A 23,212-nucleotide genomic window follows, 5' to 3' on the forward strand; every position below is an offset into this window, starting at 1 on the left:
AGTCACTGCTATACACGAAGTTGTGAAAGGTGATGAGCTAATTAGGTCTCTCTTGACCTATGAAATGTCTCTTGCCAAAGCTGAAAGGAAGAACAAAGGATTAACACTCAAGCACTCTATTACTGAACATATGGAACATGTATCTTCTCAGACTAATGATGATGTTAATGATTCTATTGCTATGTTGACCAAGAATTTTGGTAGGGTTGGAACGTTTTCCAAGTGGTGGCTTTGAGACTGGACCCTTGCGCTTAAACCGAGCCTTTGTTTGAACCTTCCCGATCGCATGTGGTGGCTTGTTCGACGAAGAACTTGTAACCCGACGTGCTAAAGATTCTGCCAATTGCGATTTCGTCGGGTTTTTAGGGATTGCATGTTTTGGGGGAAAGCGAGTCTTCGTCATTTCAGAGAAATGGAGACACGTACAATGTAAATAAAGATCTCCGCCGACGAGATTTAGAGTGGTGGTCGGATTCAAAAATGGGTTAAAAATAAAGTTTTACATAAACAAAAATGGCGAAAGTATAACCTGAGAAATGGAAAAAAAAAAAAAAAAAAAAAAAAAATTCACTTTTTGTTTGGGTTGTTCACTGTGGATTTTTGGTAATTTTGTGATGGTTTCGTTGTAGAAAGATGGAGAAATGGTGATTTCTTCCCAAAAGTAGAGAAGAAAAGTAGAGAGAAAATGTAGATTTTTGTGTGAAGGTGGAAAAGTAGATTAGAGAGAGAAATGGAGAAATGATAAAGTGAAGTGACGGTTGAGTTGAGTTGGAAGAGGTGAAAATGATTTCTGATGAAAATTGGAAAAAAACAAAAAAAAAAAAACTTGGGTATTGAGGGGCGTAAAAGTGGACATACTAGGGGAAGTTGGATAGTCTTATTTTGGTAAATTTTTGAAAACATTAAGAATTTGGAAATGTCCCTCGAAACACTCCTAATTTTGACAAATTTTCTAATTTAATTAATTTCGATTTGGTTGACTATTGTTTTAATAAAACAAAAATTTGACTATTTTTTAAAAAGACATGAGCTATTGAACTTCTAACTTAATTGCCCAAAAGAAAATACACTATTTGTGATATTTAACCGAGAAAAATGGTATCTTTGCATATAATATTCTCATTTCATAACCATTTATTCTCTTCATAAAAATATTTATATCTTCGAATAGATGCACAACGTATTATAACAAATCCAGATGCTTAATTCTAGCTCTACCAAAAAAAATTCACATGTTTAAAGCTTATTTATATAAAATAAATGAATAAATAAAATTAGTTAAACAAAAGATTGCACGTTAATATAATAGTTAATTTTATTGATAAAATCAACAAGTTTTAAAGTTGACAAATTAAGGCTATATATTCCATTTAAAAGGTTGGAAGTTCATATAAAAGTCTACATTTACTCCAAAAATTAGTTCATCCACCAAAATGTCATTAGCAAGTCCTACTCCACGACGAATGTTCGAATACTACTACCCAGACACGACGATAAAAAAATTGCTAGTTTTGCTTTCACTCAGAGACAATTCTTAATTTTAAAAAAATGATAAAACCTGCATTAGAGTTTGCTAGTCAGCTAAATCATTTGGTAACAGATAACATGTCCAATAATGTAGTTATCGCAGTTTTCAATTCCTTCAAGATGTAACAAAACATGGACTATTCCGTAAAACAACTGATTTAATATTAGAGAAACAAAAATAAAAGATACTTAAATGTGACTCCCACCATTAGCTGATTTTCGACGAATGAAGAACCTATAGGAAACAACAACTTAAACCCCACCCATAAAAAGAGTAAATACCTCTTCTAATCGCAGGGTATTTCATTTTAGGACCAAAATTACATTTCCAACTTGCAATATCTAGGTCTTTGTGGATAGCTTTTCCTTTGCCTTCTGAATCTTTAGAACCTTCTTCACAATCTTCTGCTCTTCGACCAGAAAGGCCCGGATGATCCTGTGCAAAACAATGATATCATAAATGATTGTCGAAGAATAAAAAAACCAAAACAAAATTCTGATTTGGATCAATAATGAAAGAACTAACCTTTCCCTCACAGCACCACCAGAAAGAACTCCACCGTAAGCACGGTTGACTGTCCTACGGTTCCTCGATAATCTCGATCGCTTATACTCAGTGGGTCTCAAGTGAGGAATCTACAAGAAAATCAATTTTGAACAGAATTGAGAAATGGACTAGAATATTGATGCAGATTTGTATATCAAATTATTATACAAATCAACTATAATTTAAACCCAATCCAATCAAACTTTGGTGATTCAATCACATGTTTGGTTCTAGACGACTAATTCAAACGAAAACCCTATAATCATTAGCATTGTGAAATTTAGCCCAGGGGGTGATTGGATATTAGCTAAATTATAAAAGATTTTATATTTGAACAATGCTCAATCAAAGAGTGAATTACAATACCCCATTTTCTAATCAAATCAATATCAGCATAAAACAAAATGAAAAATCAAAGGCTTTACACCTCAGCTAGAGTAACCATGTATACATATATATAGGAAATAAAAAAAATCTTGAGAATATGGAAGAAAATAGAATACCCCTTGAATTCTCTTGCCAGTGACAGGGCATTTTGGGCCACTTGCTCTCTTCTTGGTCGTCTGGTAAATAAGCTTTCCTCCTGAAATCAAAGAAGACATCGAAAATTCAGTAATCAACATCCTCAGCGTCAATATAAAAAAATAAAAATTAAAAAATTAATGGCTGTAGAAATTTCACCTGGGGTTTTGACGATTCGGTGCTGGTTGGATTTGGTGGCATAGCTATGCCTTGTACGGTATGTTAGTCGCTGAACCATTTTCTCTCGCTTTTTCGCTTAGGGTTTTACAACAAATATGCTTATCTATGATACTTTATATATAATAGCTGTAATTCTTCTCATAGGGCCAATTTTTGTTTGCAAACAAGCCCAAAATTGAAACGGGTCTCGGCCCAACTCTTTTTTTTTTAATTTTTATTTTTACCCGACATGCAGTTTTTCCAAACATATTCCAACCATAACGACTGTTTTCTTAATTTCATAAAATAGGGACATTTCAAATGGTAGACAGTTTGATTTCCTTAATTTTTGCGGTTCTTTTTTTACTGTTTATGCAGTGGCTTTCTGGTGTCTCAAATGGTGGACTCGAAGACCATGTGGTGGTTCATCCCATGACGAAGGTAGTGATTTGGTATATTAATTCAATAAGAAATCGTGAATGATTAAATTACATAAAATTAGTGATAGTATACTACTGTGCCATTTTATCAAAAAAATCATTCTCCAAACTTTTCACTAAAATTTTCCTTATGCATGTAGAAATAAAAATTACGAATTAAAATTGCAAATATATATATATATGGATGTCATATCATAATGATTTTATAGCATATAAGAAATGTCGATTTTCAGTGATGAATGAATTTTTCTCTTTTAATGCTGATATTCATGAAAATCGACATGTCGACATAATTTCATGGATAGTTCAAACCAAGGTTCGAAAAGCAAATTTTTCGGTGCCGCCGCTGCCGGGGGAGTGGCAGCCGACAAACACATGTTTTGTCGTTTCATCGTCGTATGTCGTTTGGGTTTCGGAGAACGACTTATCATTCGGTTGGAAAACAATCGAGAGTTTTCGTTTCATTTAATGAGCAAAGATTCTTCATTTCCGTCGCACTTCGTGGAAATCTAGAGAAAAGGGAAAGATTCAAGGAAATTTTTTCCTTCCAAAGCAGCAACGGGGACGATGCCATTTCCAGCGAGAATCGCACGAAGTTCGGTGAAGGCATTCACGTTTCGTCACGATTCTGTATAATTTCAACACAAATTCATTGAAATTCGAGGGGTTTCGTCGAGGTCGGTTTGGAACTTCTTTTTGTTTCAAACAAAATGAAAAAGCACGGAAGACGAAAATTTTGGCCGCGGTTGGTGTTGAAGACTTGAGGGAAGTAGCAAATAGGTCAAAAATATGCTTTTATATCACTTAAATACATTATATTCTTCACCATTGGATGTGGGCTAATTTGATGGTCACAATTACAATAATGTAAAAGTTTTAAAACATATTGCATAAATAAAGATAACTCATTCTATTCCTGATGTGTTATTGGCCTTGGACTAATTTTTTTTAGTATAAATGGGAGAGTTTATGGGAATTTAATATTGTACTCAAAGGTTAAAAATATATAATAAAAAAAGTAAAAAATATCATAAAATAATGGATACTGCACTATATCTTAAAAACTTAGAAGATATATATATATATATATTTAATATAGCCTACGAAAGTATTTTTCGTTCGTTTTTCCATTGATTGTCAGTTTTCCATAAAAAAAAAAAAAAACGACATTCAAAACGGTATATCAGTTGCTTTTTTCACATTTTTTTCATTTGATTTTCCATCGGCAAGTCAATTTTTCGTAAATCAAGAATCTTGAAACGGCGTCGAAAACAATATATTTTGAACCTTTGGTTCAAACATTGTTTCAGATCAATGTTAAAATTTCGATGATCACAAATCATAAGAATACTAACGTGAAATTATAGAAAAATAAGAGATTAAACATGTCGACAGAGACTTCTGTGCATGCGAATGCCAGTCAATTACATAAAATGATACAATAAACTAAAATTTGTTAGATTGAGCATTCAGAATCAGTACAAGCTAAAATTTTGTTCCAATTCGCCCAAAAAGAGAAACGACAATTTTGTTCAATAAAATACATGATTTGTACCAGTTTCGGTTCAAGAAATATCAGATTAGTTGAAGTAAAATGTGAGCCTTTTTTGTTTTCAATTGATTTTTTTTAATTATTGTAAACAGTATCGTAACATAATTTTGATTCCAAGTTGACTGGAATTTTGGCCACTTTTAAAACGAAACATTTCTTTTATAAAAAAAAAAAATGAAACATTTCTGATTTGGACAGACTAAATTACTTGTTTAGATAAAGCCCAAGAATAGGGCGAGAGGGGCAATGACAAAGCCCCTACCAAGAAAGCCCTCATTTCAGCAAAAGAAAAAGAAGATAAAGTTCTACAAATACTTCATTTAAAGTTGGTTATTCGGTGAATATATCAAAATTTATAACATTTGATAAATATCTCATTTTGTTTTTTATTTTTAGGTGATTTTTCCAATATTTTAATGAAAATGTAAACAATTAATAAAAAATGACATTTCCTTAACTAGGACTAAATTAAGGAACATTTCCATTTTCCTACTTTTTTCAAAAATTTACCAAACTATGACTATTAAAAAAAAATTATTTTTCTCGATGGGCTGAGCGGGAAAATAGAAAGAAAGAGAAAAAATAAGAGATTTTATTGGAGAAGATTGTAGGTTGGTAATTAGTATGATGGTATAATAGGTAGAATTTTGTATATCTCTCATTTGAATTTTTTTTTACCGGTCATAGTTTGGTAAATATTTGAAAAAAATAAGAAAATGGAAATTGGCCTTAATTTAGTCCTACTTTTGACAATTTTCCTACATAAAAATTCAAATGAAACTGTAAAATGATGTATGGTAAAAGAATGAGTTTAATAAGATTGTAAACTACACGGAAATAAACTATAAAATTGATGTATTAATTTTCAGAATAAAATGAGATATTCTCAGAATAAGAATGAAAAATTAGGTATTGTAGAAACATAAATTTTTAATAAGGGGCTCGAATAATTTCCTCAAAAATCATCATATAGGTTAAAATAAACAGCAAACAGTTTTTGGGCCTTCGCAAAAATAAAGCACGAGCCCATTTTTTGGGATTGTGCACCAGTAAAGGACCAGCACACTATCTATGTTTCTTTAGTTTAATATTGAAAATATTGAGCTTTAATACATACTGAGAAGCTAATAACATTTTATTCCTTAAAACAAAAACGTTTTATAGTTTAACAAGTTTTTTTCTCCTATGTATCGATATTAGCTTGTTTCAAGTGATTGAATCATCTATTCAAATTCCACCATAAATTAAGAAAATAGTTATATCTTGAAAGGTACATATATTTTGGGTATATTCATCATTTTGATTTTTATAGTATGTGAAATATATTTTTATCATAAAACGTAAATAAGATGTGTCTCATGAGAGAGAGAGAGAGAGAGAGAGAGAGAGAGAGAGAGAGAGAGAACAACCCAATTAAATAACAAAAGCAGAAAACTTGGATAAAAAAAGAGCAACTGAAAATTTTGTTAATATTTCATAAAAGTGGTCAAACAAAGTGATATAAACTTTTTATGAGACAATATTTAGTATTTTTGAGAACCTTGAAAAAATAATATTACAATATATTCTCTATTTATGTATTAAAAGTTTTATAAAGGCCCTTTTTTTTTATCTATGGCATGACATCCGAAGAGGTTAAGCCGCTATTTAAAATGAGCCGATTGAAGTTTATTCAGTCCTTGATGCAAGATCTATAAAATGGAGTACTAATCTATTTAGGGTGTGAGAACAAGCTTAAACAAATGAAACATGAAAGAATGTAAATTATAACATGGAAATACGAAAAAGTTTAAAATTTTCGAACTAGAGTCAACATATCATATATAAATCATTGACTACGCTCCTTTAGTAACCTCGGAAATAGTAGAACATTGTCCAAACTAAAATGACATATATAAGTCTAGCTTCATAGCTAATTAAGTAATAACTACTCAATAACTAATACAAATTAAGCTACCAAAAAAGAAATTAATGCTATTTTCACATTGCTCTCCCGCGCTTTATCTTGTTGACGGAAAATTCTTAGACATTTGGGTCGGGCACGGCGAAGTGTCCCACAGCAAGCTCGGCTTCCACGGCTCTGCCACAGCCGTGCTCAAGGGCAAACTAGGCAAAGGCAAATTAGTACTCATGAAGGGAAATCCGAGGGACGACCGAATCGCTTCCCATTGATCTTGATCATCCGAGGCGGCTATCTCGTTCGCGATCAGATATTTCTTGATCATCATGGAATTTTGATGGTCGAAATTTCCGAGACCACTAGCCCCTTGAAATCCATGTTGATGATGATGGTGATCGAGGTACGGCAAAGGGATCACCGAGGCGTTGTTGTCGCTACAATATCGCTCCTCGTGCGATATCATTCCGGCGATCAAGTCCATTCCCTCTTGTTGATGCGAGGTGGTTTTGTTAGAGCCGAAGTGAGCGTCTCCGAGGATTGAAGACATGTTGAGGAACCCGGAAGGAACAACATTGTTTTCAGAGCCATTACTCTCTAGAGGCGAAAAGAGCAAGCTAGGGAATATATCGGCACAACTTTGGTATGGTTTGTAAGAGGGAAAATCAAGGGGATCACTATTGCTATTGCAACAAAACTGGATCGGCGACGAACCGGTGGCGCTCATGAGCGACGGCGCATTATTGCTGATCGTCTCCGAGCTGAACTGGCTGCTATTTATGCCTTGGTTATTGGTCATGTTGTGATGGTCATGTTGAGATGGTTCCGGTGAAAATGGAGAGACCCAAGAATGAGATAGGGCTCTTTGAGCTGTTGAGTTGGCTTTCTTGAAGATCCTACATATTGCCCATGAGTCCTGAAAAAAAATCAAAAACATGTTTCAAAAAGAAATTTAGTCTTGCTTGTTATTAATACTTCTTTTATTAATTAGAATGGTCCCTCAAACATGCACGAAGCTAGATGGTCTTAAGGTCTCCTGATTTTCTTTTTAAATATAATTAATAAAACTGATCATCATTTAGTTGTAATAAACCATTATTTTAACCCAAAAAAATAAATCAAAACCCTATCTTCAAAAGCTAAACTCATCTAAAACGATACCTTTAATCCCTTTCCTTAAAATAAAATATTGGAGTACAAAAAATCATTTACCTCATTATTATGCATTATTAAAAAAAAATAAAAAATTTAGCCCCCCTCTAAATTAGATTTCTAGCTTCCGAATGGGACACAAGAACAACTCCGTATAATTATTATTAATTACATTTGCGGGGAAGCTTTTGTCGAGACGCTTGGGAGTCGGGGCGGAGTGGTCGACGAGAGAGGGCAAGCGAAACTCGTGCATCATCCAATCGGTCTTGACGCCTTTCGCGGCCCGGCCTTTGTAGAACACAAGAGACTTCTTGAGCCCGATGCACTTCGTGCCCTCCGAGGAATATATGGGCCGGTCCGTCCCCGTGGCCTTCCAAAACCCGGCCCCCGTGACCCGGTTCGGCCTCGCACTATTCCGGTACTTCCGGTCCCTAGGGCAGTAGAAATACCACTCCTTCTCACCCGTACTCGCCAACTCTAAAAAAAAAATGCAAAAAAAAAGTAGTACAAAAATATTAGGGCAAGTTAATAATATAGAAATTTATAAAAAAAGAAAAAAAAACATATAAAAGTCTTACTTGGGAGATCCCAGGGATCGTGTTTGTAGATGTCAAGCTGCTTGATGAGCTCAATGGAGAGAGGTTTGTGTTGGACCTTCCTCTTCAGATAGAATCCAACGAGCTCTTCGTCTGTTGGATGAAACCTGAAACCCGGCAATATTACTTCGTCCACGGCTTTCTCGGTTTCACATCTTTCTTCCATGTTTGCCCTAATGATTAGATCGATCTGAATATGGCTGAAGCCCTAAAACTCTCGTTGAAGAAAGAAGTGTCAAGTGTGTGTGTGTGTGTAAGAGAGAGTAAACCCTAAGTTATGAGAGGAGATATATATCAGAGAGCAGAGAATCAGGTGAGTGAAAAAGGCCTGATATTTGAAGGCAATATATGATTCCCAAGAAGGGTTCGGAGCCCCGAAGGATCAGCCGCCTTTTGTGGTGACTTTAAGAACTGTGTTTTAAGAGAGAGAGAGAGAGAGAGAGAGAGAGAGAGAGAGAGAGAGAGAGAGAGAGAGAGAGAGAGAGGAGGGTTTATTAAGCAACGAATTATTGAGAGCCAAAAAGCTCTTAATAATTACAAGAGAGAATACAAATACCAATAAACCAATCTCTCAAGTCAAGAGGGAGAGAGATAAGCTGATTATTTCTTTCGATAGCATCTTAATTATGAATTTCGTACGTGAAAAGGCAGTATTGATATTTTTGAATTAGTTTAATAATATCCAAATTGAGGAATCCCTATGAGCTACTACTAAACCAGCTCGATCGCTCCTGTACATGGGGATTGTGACCCTATTTTTAAGGTCCATAAATATATAGTATAAATAATTAGGGTTATATATATTTTTTTTGCTATATATATCATCATTGTGAATGGGGACAAAATTAAGTAAGCTTTTGTGGGAATTATATATATTTAATGCGGCTTAAGTTTGAATAACAATTTGGAAACGTGGACTCTGAACTTTCATCCAACAAGGTTTGAATTAAAATACATAGGGGTAAAGGCTAACAATTATTATCTTAAATATGAAAGTTTCTCAAAATCCGAAAATCCCGTTTCTATTCCATTCCCCAGAGCTTCTATTCCACTGACTTTGTCGGAGAAATCAATATATATAATTTTTATAGTCAGATTTGGAAGATCAGATACCACTGAGCGAACGTGTGATTGAAGTCTACTGAAGTGAATAAAAAAATTCGTTGGACCACTGAACCAAAATAAAATAAAATTCGTTGGGACGTGGTAACTAAAATTTTTGTGTTGACTCATTGATCTCTAACAGTAATAATTAGTATTAATTACTTTCTTACGAACTGTAAGTCAATGAGTATCGTTTACATTATTATTTTTTCGTTTGGTCGGTGAAATGCCGGAAAGATTTTATTTCTTCATGGAAATAAGAGAAAGGAAGTTTAAAATTAATTTGAAATTTAATATATATAGTTTTTCTTCCATAAATGTGCTATATTAATTATTACACGTGAGCGGTGAAAAAGAAAGTGTAACCCTTTCAACTATAAAATCTACCATTTACGATAAAAGAATAGTGCCACGTAATGGACATTTGTATAAATACCAATCTACGTAGCTGCTTCAAAAGTCTATTACCCAGTTATGTAAACTGCCATCAACTTTATTTTATGGGTGTTATAATTGCATGGCCAACTGAATTATATGGATTTATAAAATAGTCAATTTTTAATATATTAGTAAAATAGTTACAATTTATAAAAGTATGCAAGTACTAAATTTTAATAAACATTTTTTTACTGTTGATTAAATCTTTTAAAAGTGGTTAGTCGATTATATATAATGTTATTTACGACAACGTCAAAATTTTTGACAATGTAGTTTTGCAAATAAAAATAATAATTTAACTATGTTACTAATCAATTAATTTAAAAAAGGGTCAAGCGGCTAAATGGCCAAATAGAACTTAAGGATTTGCAAAATAGCCAAAGTTTATCAAGTATAAGCAAAATAGCCAAGCTGCGATTATTAATCCAGGCAGGATTAAATTTAATCCAGACAAGATATCAGGATTAAATTTAATCCAGGCAGGATTAATTTAGTCCAGAGATTTTATTCAGCCTTAAAATTTAATCCTCGACCTTCTCCGATCTTCTTCTTCTCAGACCTCCTTCCAGTCACTGCAATCGCACAGATCTTACCTCCCGTCGGACTCTCCGTCACGGCGGCGAAGGCGAGGAGATCGACGGAGATTCGTGACTCTCCGTCACGCTACGGCGACGAGGCGGGCTTCCTCGCTGGAAAGGTTCGTCGCCGGAGCTCCTGCCCTCCCTCGCCGGCGAGATAGTCGCCGCCGCCCGCCACATGGCCGACCACCGCCCGCGGCCGGGCCCCGCGGTGCTGCGCATGGAAGTCGAGATGGTCCTCCCGGTCGACAGAATCCCCGGCGGCGAGGCGATCGAGAGTCTGCAGAGAGTGGTGGCTATTTTGGCTAATTTGCAAAAGCCATAGTTTGAATTGGCTAGTTCATGCCATTTTTCCTTTAAAAAAATTATTTTGCTAATCTTTCCTAAATATAGAAACAACAAATCGTGTCTATAGCTAAGAAAGTTACATATAATTGATGGTAAGTATGTATATTTTCCATATATATATATATATATATATATATATATATATATATATATTATGATAATACAGTCTTTCTTATTTTGGTACAATCTCACAATCAATTAAAAATAAAAAAATGTGACAAGTGATTTATGTCTAACTTTGTTAATTCTCTTTATTTTTACTTATATGATGGACTGTTAATATAGATGATGGCTTTTTGGTGTTTGTTCATTTTGGACTTAAATTCGTCATTATTGGACTAGGCCTACTTGTTTTGGCTTCGGTATCATGTTAAATGCCATGTTTCTATATAAAATCAACTGAGATGAGTAATTTTATCACCTTATATGTATTTAATTATATACATTCTAACGCTAACTTATTTTCAACCCAATTTCATTATTTTTAGAATGAGCACTTATATATTTTTCATCTGAAATTAGTTGACATTGACAAAAATAAATCATAACCTTATATATTCTTAAGTTCATATTAATTCCGTGATATTTCTTGCACAAAGTGTGATATATCCTTATTTTTATTATCAAGCACGTCATTCCTTGTGAACTTACGATCCTACACATGAACCACTAGAGCTTAATATAATTTGTGTTTTCTTCGAAAGAAAATTTGACTTGTTTTATGGAATCAGTAATCATATCCTAAATTACCTTTTGTATTGTCATATGCTAGATTTATCACTGAGAAATAAATAGAGTAACTATAAAGTACTTGACTTGATTTTTTTTACATTATTCTCGAACAACGTCCTTTAATTTTAGGGAGATTCAGAAATATGTAAATAACGCCAGTTGAAACTTTAATCGCAATAGATATATCATACCGTTTGTTAAAGTTGTTTATGCAATACGGTTCATTTATAAGTTAAATGGGATGTTTTGACATAATGTTTAACTAGCGGCTGGCGTTAAATTGATGTTTGAACGGCTACACGCAGACATATAAGTATAATTATTATAATTAAAATGATAATTTTATAGTATATACAAATAATTATTTCTGTTAATATTATGATGATTTTACACATAGCTTTATTAGTATATATGAATTAGTTACTGATTAGTTATAATTCTGTTTTGGAGTAATCAGTTCTAAACTCAGTGTTATCTTGTAACAAAATTAGTCAATTTAATATCAATTCACTACAACAAATCTCTCTCTCTCTCTCTCTCTCTCTCTCTCTCTCTCTCTATATATATATATATATATTATAATAGTTATATATGTATTACATTTAATATATAAAAAAATAATAGATTTTTATTTATTTTTAACTAAAATTATTTATTACTATTGAATAATCTATTGTATAAGAAAAATAAATTTTAGTTGTATTAAGTATTTAATTGTTGGGATTTCACCTTCGAATCCCTCTCAGCATGAGAAAACGAAATAAACAAATGCAAAGAATAAGACACAAGATTTATAGTGGTTCAATCGCAACGTGAGATTTACGTCCATTTTGCCGTTGCAAATTCACTATATACACAATTGAGAAAGATGTTTACAAAACTCGTTCTCTTTGTACCAACTCTCTCTTTTGTTTTTTTTCACACATCTATCAGAGTGACGGCTAACGACAACATATACATAGAGAAAAAACTAAGGTAATTAACAGACATGCTGAAATACCCTAAATACCCTTGACCTAATTCCTGATCAAAATGAAATGCACGTTATCATATGATCTCCAGTTCGACATGGTCTGCTCGGCAATTGATCCCAGCTCGACAATCGACCTCGATCTCCAGCATTCCTACTCGTCAGCTCGGCGACCAATTAAGCTCCACACTTTCAACATTTATATATATAATATTATTTAATAATTATAATAACCATGGAATTAATATTTTATTCTTTTTTTTTTTTTTGCATAACTAGTAAATGTCAAAGAGAAATTTCATTTTATAGACCTACAAGTTAACAAAATATCGGGATTAGACCTCACACTTTAAAAATATCTAAAAATGGACTTTTGTCCCAATTTCGGACATAAATACCCTTTTGAACAAATACACTCATTTCACTTGAGGTATCTTCTTTATTTCTTTCACGCTCGATTCCGACGAGATATAACTAAATTCAATGAGATATGAAGGAATCCGACGAGCTATGATAACATAGAATGACAAAATTTCACGTGAATTTGACTTTTTCCGCTTAAAATGTCAAAAAAATATGAATTTTATCGTATAACATCGTACATTATCGATACCGTACGATGTCGTACGATGTCGTACGATGAGATACGATACATTATAATTATAATGTACGATAAAATTCATATAAATTATAATGTACATTATAATTATAACGTACGATGTCGTATGATGCCGTACGATGAGATGCGATATATTATAATTATAATGTACGATAAAATTCATACACATTATAATGTACATTATAATTGTAACGTACGATGTCGTACGATGAGATACGATACATTATAATTATAATGTACGGTAAAATTCATACAAATTATAATGTACATTATAATTATAACGTACGATGCCGTACAATGTCGTACGATGCCGTACGATAATGTACGATGGTATACGATAAAATTCATACTTTTTGGACATTTTACGCGGAAAAAGTCAAATTCACGTAAAATTTTGTCATTTTATATTATCATAGCTCGTCGGATTCCCTCGTATGTTATTGAATTTAGTTATATCTCGTCGGAATCGAGCATGAAAGACCAAAATATGGATTGAAAAGATATAAAGTGAAAGTGAAATGAGTGTATTTATTCAAAAGGGTATTTATGTCCGAAATTGAGACAAAAGTCCATTTTTAGATATTTTTAAAATGTGAAGTCTAATCCCGATATTTTGTTAACTTGTAGATCTATAAAATGAAATTTCTCATGTCAAAACTCAAAACTATATCAACTTAGACGTTTTTGTCCCCACCTAAAGTTTACCCGATTGAATGGTAAGCTATAATATCAATTTTACTATATTGACGTTAACGGTTTAAAGTGTTGAAAACTATTCAAATCGGCATGAAACCATTTAACAAACAATGACTTAGTACAATATTAAATCTATATTACTTGTTGTATTATAGTTAAACTATAACTGAAATTATTCATATTTATTATTCATTGTGTATAAGTCAAAATTTCTCTGATTTTTGTGGTGACTTTGATATTGCCACTATATGGGTTTCCTCAATTTCTTGCTTTTAGTAAAAAACAAAAAAAATTAAAAAAAAGTTCCAAACAACGAAACAATGAAGTTCGAAATTTCTCTCAAAACTAGTTCGTACATCTTGTTATGTAGTCATGAATTCCTCGTCTAAATAGTCGTACCTAATTTTTGCGAACCCATGTTCATAGTCATAGATAGGATATCTAGGTAAAACGGAAGTGTGAAATTAATGGAGAATAGTTACAAGGAGTCAAATGGTAAATAACTTGGAACTCCAAATTCAGTGAAACTCCCCAAATCTAGCCCTCGGTTGGAACCATTCCTGTCTCTTCCTTGACCTAGGGTTTGCTTCCCAAGCGTGCAACCAATATTTATCATATTAACCTTTTTATTTCTTTCTATTTTTAAATAAAAGGGTCAAACTCTTTAAGCACAAGCATCTATATATATACCTCTTTCTACGTGAATATTAACTCCTCTTCATGGCAACCGTGAAAAAATAGTACGTCCACTTTTAGGGAAAAAAAAAATACTATATGGTTGAACTTCAAGACTTATTTTCTCTACGTCCCGTTGATCTATTTCAAATTTAGAGATACTGTGTTTTTAAAATAACTGTTTTTTCATATGTGTTTAGAATACATGAGAAAGTCTCACATGAGAGAGAGAGAGGCTAATAATGTCAATTTCATGCATTGAGTTCTGAATATCAAAGTTGTTGTACGTGGTAATGTTTTTTTTTCCCTCTCAGAACCCAAGAATAACAACCAAAATAAAATGTCCATAATGTGTTTCTGGTCTTATATGAAGCGAAAACTTAGACCATACGCATTCATAACTTGGGTTATGTTTTTTTTTTTTTTTTTTTCTTTTCAATAAACCCTCATCACCTCTTTTTGCCTTAACTCCTTTATATTTTCTGTGATATTGTCACGTTTTTAGTTTCTAATTAATTTCTCTGTCTCCATTTTTTTTTTGTCTTGGCTCCTCGAATACATCATGACTAAAGTATCTCAAGACAGCTATTTACCTAACATAGATTTGAATTCAACTTGTACACTTGCCCCATTATTAAGCTTAACCAGTACATAAACTCTCCAAACTGCATTTATTAGTTACATTTCAAGACGCTTTTAATAAGAGAAACTCCACGTAAACCAAGATTACAATTGGAAGAGAAAAAGACTTTAGATGGACTTCTTCTTAGAAGAGTTGATATGTAGAGATTAATCGTGATCATAAAGATTACAAACAAAATTGAAAGGAATCACTAATGTTATTGATTATAATTGAAATTATATTTAATCAGAGACAATAAGATGTCCCTCACAATGTAAAATCAATATGCGACAATCTATTCTGATACAAGCAATGAATTATAAAAGAAACAATGCGCATATAATATAAATGATACAAAAATGGTAACTCAATTCGGTGCAACGTCACCTAACTACTATGGAGGACGGAATGTCAGCAAAAAAGAAATTTACTATAACAATAAGTAGTCAATAATACAATAATTGACTTATATGAACAATCACTGTCTCAATATCCTTTTTCTCTTACTACCCGTGAATTCCATATCAGGCACCCCCTGAATTTGAGATCCCCTTAATTCCACTATCAAACACGCTCCCAGTGTTTGGTATTCTTCAATGTTAACGCCCATGAAACTTTCAATCACAAAATCCAATAACTCTCTAACACTCCAATGTGTGGAAACGTATTTAGATAATTACACCAGATACATCACACAATTAGTTTCTCAGTCCGCAGATCGTGCACGTCTAATAACCATAAAAATATGATGAATGCGTCAAGATTACTAAGGGGGAAGCGTTTGGCTTTTGTAGTAGTCAACACGTCGATCTAGGGTTTCCTTATCCATATACGCGAAAAGAACCAAAGTAGAAAGTTTTCGGCGAGACATTTTGGCAATTCAGAAAATTTGCAAAAAATACAGTTCTGAATACAAAGGCAAAAATGTCTCAACATATCCTATAGCATGTAGCCAAACATCTTGCCAAACAAACTTGCAGTAAAAAATAAGCCAACAACACAGGTAACAAAAAAAAATTCTTTTGGCTATTTTTTTAGGCAAACAATTCCAAAGCAATACTCATAAGACAAATTGACACTCGCCAAACATCTTGCCAAACATATTTGCTGTAAAAAATAAGCCAACAACACACAAACAATAATAATCATAATCACTTCCTTTGTTATTTTGCTTTTGTTATGGCGTCGTTTTTTCGTACGAAAAAAACGCCATGTCAAATGCAAAAACAACGAAAAATCAGAAGATCATTATCACAAAGGGACCTAAAATCGGAAGACCCCTCCATCAAAATGTTGAAAACCGGAGGACACCTCCTCCAAAATCTCCAAAATCGGAGGATCCGTCACATAAAAGTCATAAAATCGGAGGATCCCTTTGGTAAAACCCACAAAACCATAGGATCCATTCGGTAGAACCCACAAAACTGGAGGACCCCTCTGGTAAAATCTCCAAAATCGGAGGATCCATCCGGTAGAACCCACTAAGCCAGAGGATCCCTCCGCCAAAATCTCCAAAACCGGAGAATCCATCCGACCGAGTGTCCATGATTTTGCACGCTCAAAATCCTATAAATACCCCTCATTTTATATCAAAAGGAGAGATAATTTTTAAAGGAAACAAAAGCTCACAAAAGTCTCAAAAATCACAAAAGCACTCAAAAGATCGGAAAAGACCAAGAAAAATAAAAAGACAAAGATGGAGAGAAGAGAAGAAGGAATCAAGACCAAGAGAAGAGAACGAAGAGAAGGCGAAGAATCCGACGAGAAGACGTGAAGAACATAATCACCAATCTAAAGGACTCTCAAGAGGAAGTAAGCTTTCACCACTCTTTCGAGATCCAAAAAAACGTGACTCCGACAACACGAGATCGAGACACGTCACAAGCTCGCACTCCGACGCATGTCCCGTGAATGTTATCCGAAAAATCGCATTAACAACTTATAATCTTAATCATAATCATAGTTGAAATTTTGTTTGGTTAAAGAGACAAGATGTCGCACACAATGTATAGATAATGTGTCAGACAACTTGCTTAACACAGATAATGGATAATCAACAAGAAGTGCGATAAAGAAAAGACACACAATAAGGTTACCCAGTTCGATGCAATGTCCCCTACGTCTAGGGGCTCACAACCAGTGGAAATGAATTCACTATCACGTAGTCAATAGTACAATCAAGGTCTTATATGATTACAACAACAAATCAAAGCCCTAGAAACTATTACCACAAGTGGTTACTAAGTGCAGGGACTCCCCCTGAATTTGAGACCCCTCTCAATTCCACTCTTCAAACACACGCCAATGCTTGGACGACTTCAGTCTTCAACGGTTGTGAATCTTCTTCTCGAATAGTATTTGGTGAATGACACCGCTCAAAACAATCCAACTAGTTTCCCAGTCCGCCAATCTTGCATGTCTAGGAACCCTAATTGTTTTGTCAAAAGTGTCAAGGCTGCTAAGGATGGAGCACTCGGATTTTATAGCAGTCATACAACTACGAAAGTGAATATAGGGTTTCCTTACCCATACTCGCAATAATATCACTCAATAAAGTCACCAGCAAGGCAATCTGGCAAAACCGGAAACTTGCCGAAATAACAGTCTGCGCACAAGAGGAATGATGTCTTAATAGAAGCTGGAACATGATGATCGACATCTTTCCTCACAACTTGCGCTAAAAAAATAAAGCCAACGTATGACGTAACAATAATCTCCCCCTTTGGCTATTTTTTAGGCAAGCACTTCCAAAGTAGTTCTCAACCAAACGTCATGACCAGAAAAGAGAGTCAAAATAAATGACATCATGCCAAAATAAATGACCCTAATGGCGCCTCTCCCCCTGATTGCCTAAAAAACATACCGTAGATAAAAACTGGCTGAACATAAAGAAGTTTGAAAGAAACAGCCAGATGACTAAACATACGATAGTTACAAACCAAAAGTATACACATAAACTTCTAAGAAGAGATGTCTTCATTTTCTTCGTCGGCCTCTTCAGACTCACTTTCGCATGATCCTTCACCTTCCATGTCATCTGAATCGTCCCCTTCCTTGTCAGCCTTATGCTGTGAAGTAGAAGCATCGTCCTTACCAAGAGAAGAAGTCATGTCGCACACTAGACCCTCACAGATGGACTTCCTGCGAGAGAAGGTCTCTATAGTCTTCTTGAGGACGTCAATCTCCTCACAAAGCTCCCTTTGAAAGTTTCTTTGAACCTCAACAGAAACAGACCCCACCTTCATCGTGCTTCCAGAGGCGACAGATGGTCTGACAAGGTCACGAGCATGCTTCCCCTCGAAAAGCTTGTGACTGAAGGTGAGAACACCGGGCCTTTTCCCTACAACGTCCGTGCTACGCAAGATATTTGAATTTTGTTTGAGCAGAACCCTGGTGATGAGAGAAGGAAACCCAATCGGTAGCTTTATGGCATAAGACTTGGCATGTTTTGCCATGTGATCAACAACAAACACCCCGAAATCAAAAGATGAACGAGTACCTATTTGGTGGATCAAACAAGCGAGCTCAGACTTGATACTGGAGCCGTGCGAGGAGGGAGCCCAATTGACGATGCCAATCCGATACAACACTGAGTATTTAGCCGACAAATCTGAGGAAGCCATTGTCCCCTTGGAATGCCAGACCTTCTCCACATCCCCAGTGATTTCCTTGGCAATGGTGTCCAAGGAAGGAATACGACCTGCAGTAATTATCCTTCCTCTTCCAAGATGGTTGTGATTACATCAAGGGAGAAATCAAAGCAGTGGCCTCTGACGAAGACCTTCATGTACTCAGGGTCATATGTTGCATCAAAAGATGAAGATAGATTGATGATGAACTCTCTTACCAAAGTAGGGTTGTACACATCAATATTGGTGACGGTCTTGAGCAAATCAGCATCATGCTAGAGTTCCATGACCACGTCAATCTTCTGAGCCTCAACAGACAGCTCATTCTCAGGGAAAATGGCACGATGATACACGAAATTCCATTTGAGAACACCATCTTCCTTGTGGAAGGAGACATATTCCAGAGGAGCAGCATGAACGTTCTTGGGAAGCTTCTGACTGGCCACAGACCTCTTGTTCCTAATACCGAGAGACATCACATGCGCCTTTTCTTCAACCTCAATAGGCTCATCAGCAACAGGTTTAACAACTGGCTTCTTTCCCTTCTTCTTATTGAGCCAAACTTTCGCTTTCTTCTTCTTTTTCTTGTCCTTTACCGGGACATCAACAGGCTTGCTCGCCTCAGCGCTCTTTCTTTTTCTCTTCGTTTTCTCCGATAGAAGGGCAGCGATGCACACATCATCATCATGAGCACCCTTTTCTTTCAAAGAGGCTAGAACATCCTCACTATCAACCTGTCTCTTCTCAGTGTTCCCCTCACGATCAGGGGCAAAAGATGTTGGGATAACCTTCTCAACATGTTGGCCCAAACCCAGAATTCCCCCAATCACATCATCATGTGGGGGTTCTCGTTCATCAACAAGAGACTCCAAAAGTTCATTGTCCCTAGGATTTTCTTCAACATGATAAGGAAGAGCAATAGAATCAGGGTTATCTTGAACCATTTTGTGCGGGCTTTCGAGGGGAGAGGCGCTAGTGTGGGCTTCTTCCACGATTGCGACATTAGCTTCGTCTCGATCTTCAGAAGAACTACTGGAATTGACGTTCCCCGTGATGTCAATGATGGAGAGAGCGGCTTTCTCCAACATGGCTTCCCTGATGGCGGTGAGAGATGGGTTATGAGGGGGAACAGACGACCCAGTAATTGCACCTCCGGACTCACCATCGGCACGCTTACTGGGTTGCATTCTCTTGACCCGAACGCCATGCCTGTTACTCTCGAGTTTAGCCCATTTTATTCCAACATTTTTCGCCTTCATCTTTGATTTTTCCTTCTTTTCGGACCATGTAGTGCTAATTCCACTTCTTGTACCAACCATCATGAGGAAATTGTCAATACATCCCTTACACAAATAACTGTCAGAGGAGGTGGTTACACAAATATCGGGAATTTCGAAAGCGAAATACAAACAATTTTGCGAATGAAGCTTCATAAAATTTTCAAAATGAGTAACTTCCCTAATATCCTTGAAAACCAAACCGTCTGCATGTTGAGGAAATTGGCGAGAGTCAAAACGACGACGTGTTATGAAATGGGCCTTGGTCCAGCTCCAGCCCAAACACATGTCAAATGGCATTTTAGCCCGGAAAAAAAGCCGAATGGGCCAACCAGACAAATGGGCCCATGAACACATACTTATGTAGAACAAAGTACCATAAAACAGAGACAAATTATCAATAAGGAGAGGAAACTCACAAACAATCAGCTCTCCAAATCTCTGTAATTGCTACTGGTCGATAACACATAATCCCAAGGAGGATATGAGATTTTCAAATTTGCTTGCATCCAAGACCTTGGTAAAGATGTCTACAAGCTGTTTCTCAGTATGGATATATTCAAGTTTGATCTTCTTATCTTCCACAAGATCCCGAATAAAATGATGCCTAATTTCAATGTGCTTTGTCTTACTATGTTGGACCGGATTTTTTTAAATATTAATGGCACTAATGTTGTCGCAGAATAATGTCATGACATCTTGACCGACACCATATTCAGCAAGCATCTGTTTCATCCACAGTAACTGAGTACAACTGCTTCCAGCAGCAATGTAGAAGAGGTATCAAAAGTGTATAGAAGACCAAAATTAGCAGTTCCCGAAATGTACCTCACAATATGCTTGGCTTGAGATAGATGACTAGCTTTGGGATTAGCCTGATAGCGAGCACAAACCCTAACAGAATAGGCTATGTCAGGACGACTGGCAGTAAGATAGATAAGACTACCAATGATGCTCATGTAAAGACTTTGATCAACAGATTCACCAAGCTCATCCTTAGTGAGTTTAACATGAGTAGCGGCGGGTGTTCGCTTGTGAGATGGTTTTTCCAAACCAAACTTTTTCACAATGTTTTTAGCATATTTATTTTGAGAGATAAAAATACCATCATCCATCTGTCTGATCTGAAAACCCATAAAAAAGCTCACCAACCATGCTCATTTCGAATTCAAATTGCATTTGTCGCACAAAAAGATCCATCATCTTGTTTGACATTCCTCCAAAGGCAATGTCATCAGCATAGATATGAGAAATCATGAGGTTTACTTCATCCTTCTATATGAACAAGGTTTTATCAACTCCACCTCTAATATAACCATTCTGCACAATAAATTGAGTTAGTCTTTCATGCCATGCTTGAGGTGCCTGCTTAAGACCGTAGAGAGCCTTTCGAAGCTTGCAGACATGTTAGGGTGAGCTGGGATCTAAAAAATCTTTAGGCTGGGCCACATAGACCTCCTCATTCAAGTACCCATTGAGGGAATCACTTTTAACATTCATCTGGAAGAGTTTGACGTCGAGATGACAAGAGACGCCAAGTAATAATCTGATGGCTTCAAGACGAGCAACATGAGCAAATGTTTCATCGAAATTCACACCTTCCACCTGAGTATAACCCTGTGCCACAAGTCTAGCTTTGTTTCGAGTTATATTGCCATTCTCATCAGATTTATTTTTAAATATCCACTTAGTTCCAATAATATTAACATGATCCGGTTTAGGAACTAACTCCCAGACTTCATTTCTCGAACTGAACAAGTTCCTCTTGCATAGAACTAAACCAATATTCATCATCAATTGCCTCATTGACATTTTTAGGTTCAATTTTAGAGACAAAGCTAAGATTACCAATCATTTCTCTATAGTTTACTGGATTTTTGGGCGAGTGCGAATACCATCTCCAATATCACCAATCACCTCCTCAAAAGGATGATTTTTTTGGACTCTCCTAGAGGGAACCCTTCGTTCTGGTGAAGATTCTATTTCCCCTGAAGTAGGCTCTTCTTCAGACACAATGTCGTTCACATTGTCACCAACATCTGTCCTGACATCTGTGCTACTAGGAAAAACTTCATCCTCATCATCAGCACTTTTGGAATCATCAGACATATCATTAACAACAACATTTATAGATTCCATCATAGGCTTAGTGCGTTTATTAAAGACACGATAAGCACCACTATTTCTGGAATACCCGAGAAAGATACCTTCATCACTTTTTGGATCAAACTTTCGACGAGGATCACGATCAGCAAGGATGTAGCACACCGAGCCAAAGACATGAAAGTACTTGTCATTTGGCTTTATCCCCCTCCATATTACATAATGAGTGACAGTACCCGGACGAATGGTAACTCTATTATGAATATGGCAGACCGTGTTGAGAGCTTCAGCCCAGAAGTGAAGAGGAATGTCTTTGGCAAGCATAATTACTCGAGCCATTTTGCTGTGGGGTGATGGGGGCAGAAAATTCATGAGCTATTCCTTCTGCAATACAAAAGTTAGTAAAACTCATGTTTTCAAATTCCCTCCCATGGTCACTTCGGATTTTGACCACTTTGCATATGCTTTCTCTCTTTTCTCTTTGCACTTGCTTGCATAAAGCTTCAAACACAGCAAAAGTGACAGATTTCTCATGAATAAAATCAACCCAAGTACATCTAGAGAAGTCATCGACACACACAAACACGTATCCCTTTCCGCCAAGGCTCTTCACCTGCATCGGCCCCATCAAGTCCATGTGTAGAAGCTCTAAAACCCGTGAGGTAGTAAGATGTTGCGCCATCTTGTAAGACTTCTTAACTTGCTTTCCAACTTGACAATCACAACAGATTTTTCCTTCAACAATGTTTAGCTCAGGGAGACCGACTATAGCCTTCTCAGAGACAATCTTGTGCATGCTTCTAAGGTTCAGATGGCCGAGTTTTTGATGCCATAGCTTAGCTTCATCTGCCTTGGACATGAGACACTTGGTGACTTAAGAGTCTTTGACAGGGGACCACATGTAACAATTGTCCTGAGACCTGGTTCCTTTCATAAGCTCATCATGTTCTTCATTTATCACAGCACACTCATCAAGAGTAAAATTAACACGTAAGTTCAAGTCACAAAGTTGTCTGATGCTAATAAGAT

General features: G+C 35.6%; 2 protein-coding genes across 2 annotated transcripts; both read right to left on the reverse strand.

Annotated features, from left to right (window-relative positions):
• Positions 1 to 1,608: 1,608 nt before the first annotated feature.
• LOC149403037 (large ribosomal subunit protein eL34) lies at positions 1,609 to 2,886 on the reverse strand. The gene is made up of 4 exons (XM_089609987.1): positions 2,756 to 2,886; positions 2,578 to 2,657; positions 2,054 to 2,163; positions 1,609 to 1,963 (listed from the first exon to the last, which is right to left on the reverse strand). Exons 1-4 carry the CDS (start codon positions 2,832 to 2,834, stop codon positions 1,870 to 1,872), a joined length of 363 nt encoding a protein of 120 aa, XP_089466113.1. The 5' UTR covers positions 2,835 to 2,886; the 3' UTR covers positions 1,609 to 1,869.
• A 3,840-nt stretch (positions 2,887 to 6,726) lies between these two features.
• Positions 6,727 to 8,639, reverse strand: LOC149403038 (uncharacterized). Its single transcript, XM_089609337.1, has 3 exons — positions 8,375 to 8,639; positions 7,969 to 8,273; positions 6,727 to 7,560 (listed from the first exon to the last, which is right to left on the reverse strand). The coding sequence occupies exons 1-3, from the start codon at positions 8,556 to 8,558 to the stop codon at positions 6,748 to 6,750; spliced, it is 1,302 nt and encodes a 433-aa protein (XP_089465463.1). The 5' UTR covers positions 8,559 to 8,639; the 3' UTR covers positions 6,727 to 6,747.
• Between the last annotated feature and the right edge of the window lie 14,573 nt (positions 8,640 to 23,212).

The sequence above is a fragment of the Urtica dioica genome, chromosome 3 (assembly GCF_054948205.1).
Source record: "Urtica dioica subsp. dioica isolate 48M chromosome 3, U.dioica_male_clone48M_v1_H2, whole genome shotgun sequence".
NCBI lineage: Eukaryota > Viridiplantae > Streptophyta > Magnoliopsida > Rosales > Urticaceae > Urtica > Urtica dioica.

What these genes read in the sequence shown, in the direction of transcription:
- LOC149403037 (XM_089609987.1), bottom strand. Translation starts at nt 2,834, where the DNA reads ATGGTTCAGCGACTAACATACCGTACAAGGCATAGCTATGCCACCAAA. An exon ending in CCGAATCGTCAAAACCCCAG is followed by an intron (nt 2,658 to 2,755) that starts GTGAAATTTCTA and finishes CTTTGATTTCAG; the next exon opens with GAGGAAAGCTTATTTACCAG. An exon ending in CTGGCAAGAGAATTCAAGGG is followed by an intron (nt 2,164 to 2,577) that starts GTATTCTATTTT and finishes ATTTTCTTGTAG; the next exon opens with ATTCCTCACTTGAGACCCAC.
- LOC149403038 (XM_089609337.1), bottom strand. Translation starts at nt 8,558, where the DNA reads ATGGAAGAAAGATGTGAAACCGAGAAAGCCGTGGACGAAGTAATATTG. An exon ending in CGATCCCTGGGATCTCCCAA is followed by an intron (nt 8,274 to 8,374) that starts GTAAGACTTTTA and finishes TTTTTTTTTTAG; the next exon opens with AGTTGGCGAGTACGGGTGAG. An exon ending in ACAAAAGCTTCCCCGCAAAT is followed by an intron (nt 7,561 to 7,968) that starts GTAATTAATAAT and finishes ATTTTTTTTCAG; the next exon opens with GACTCATGGGCAATATGTAG.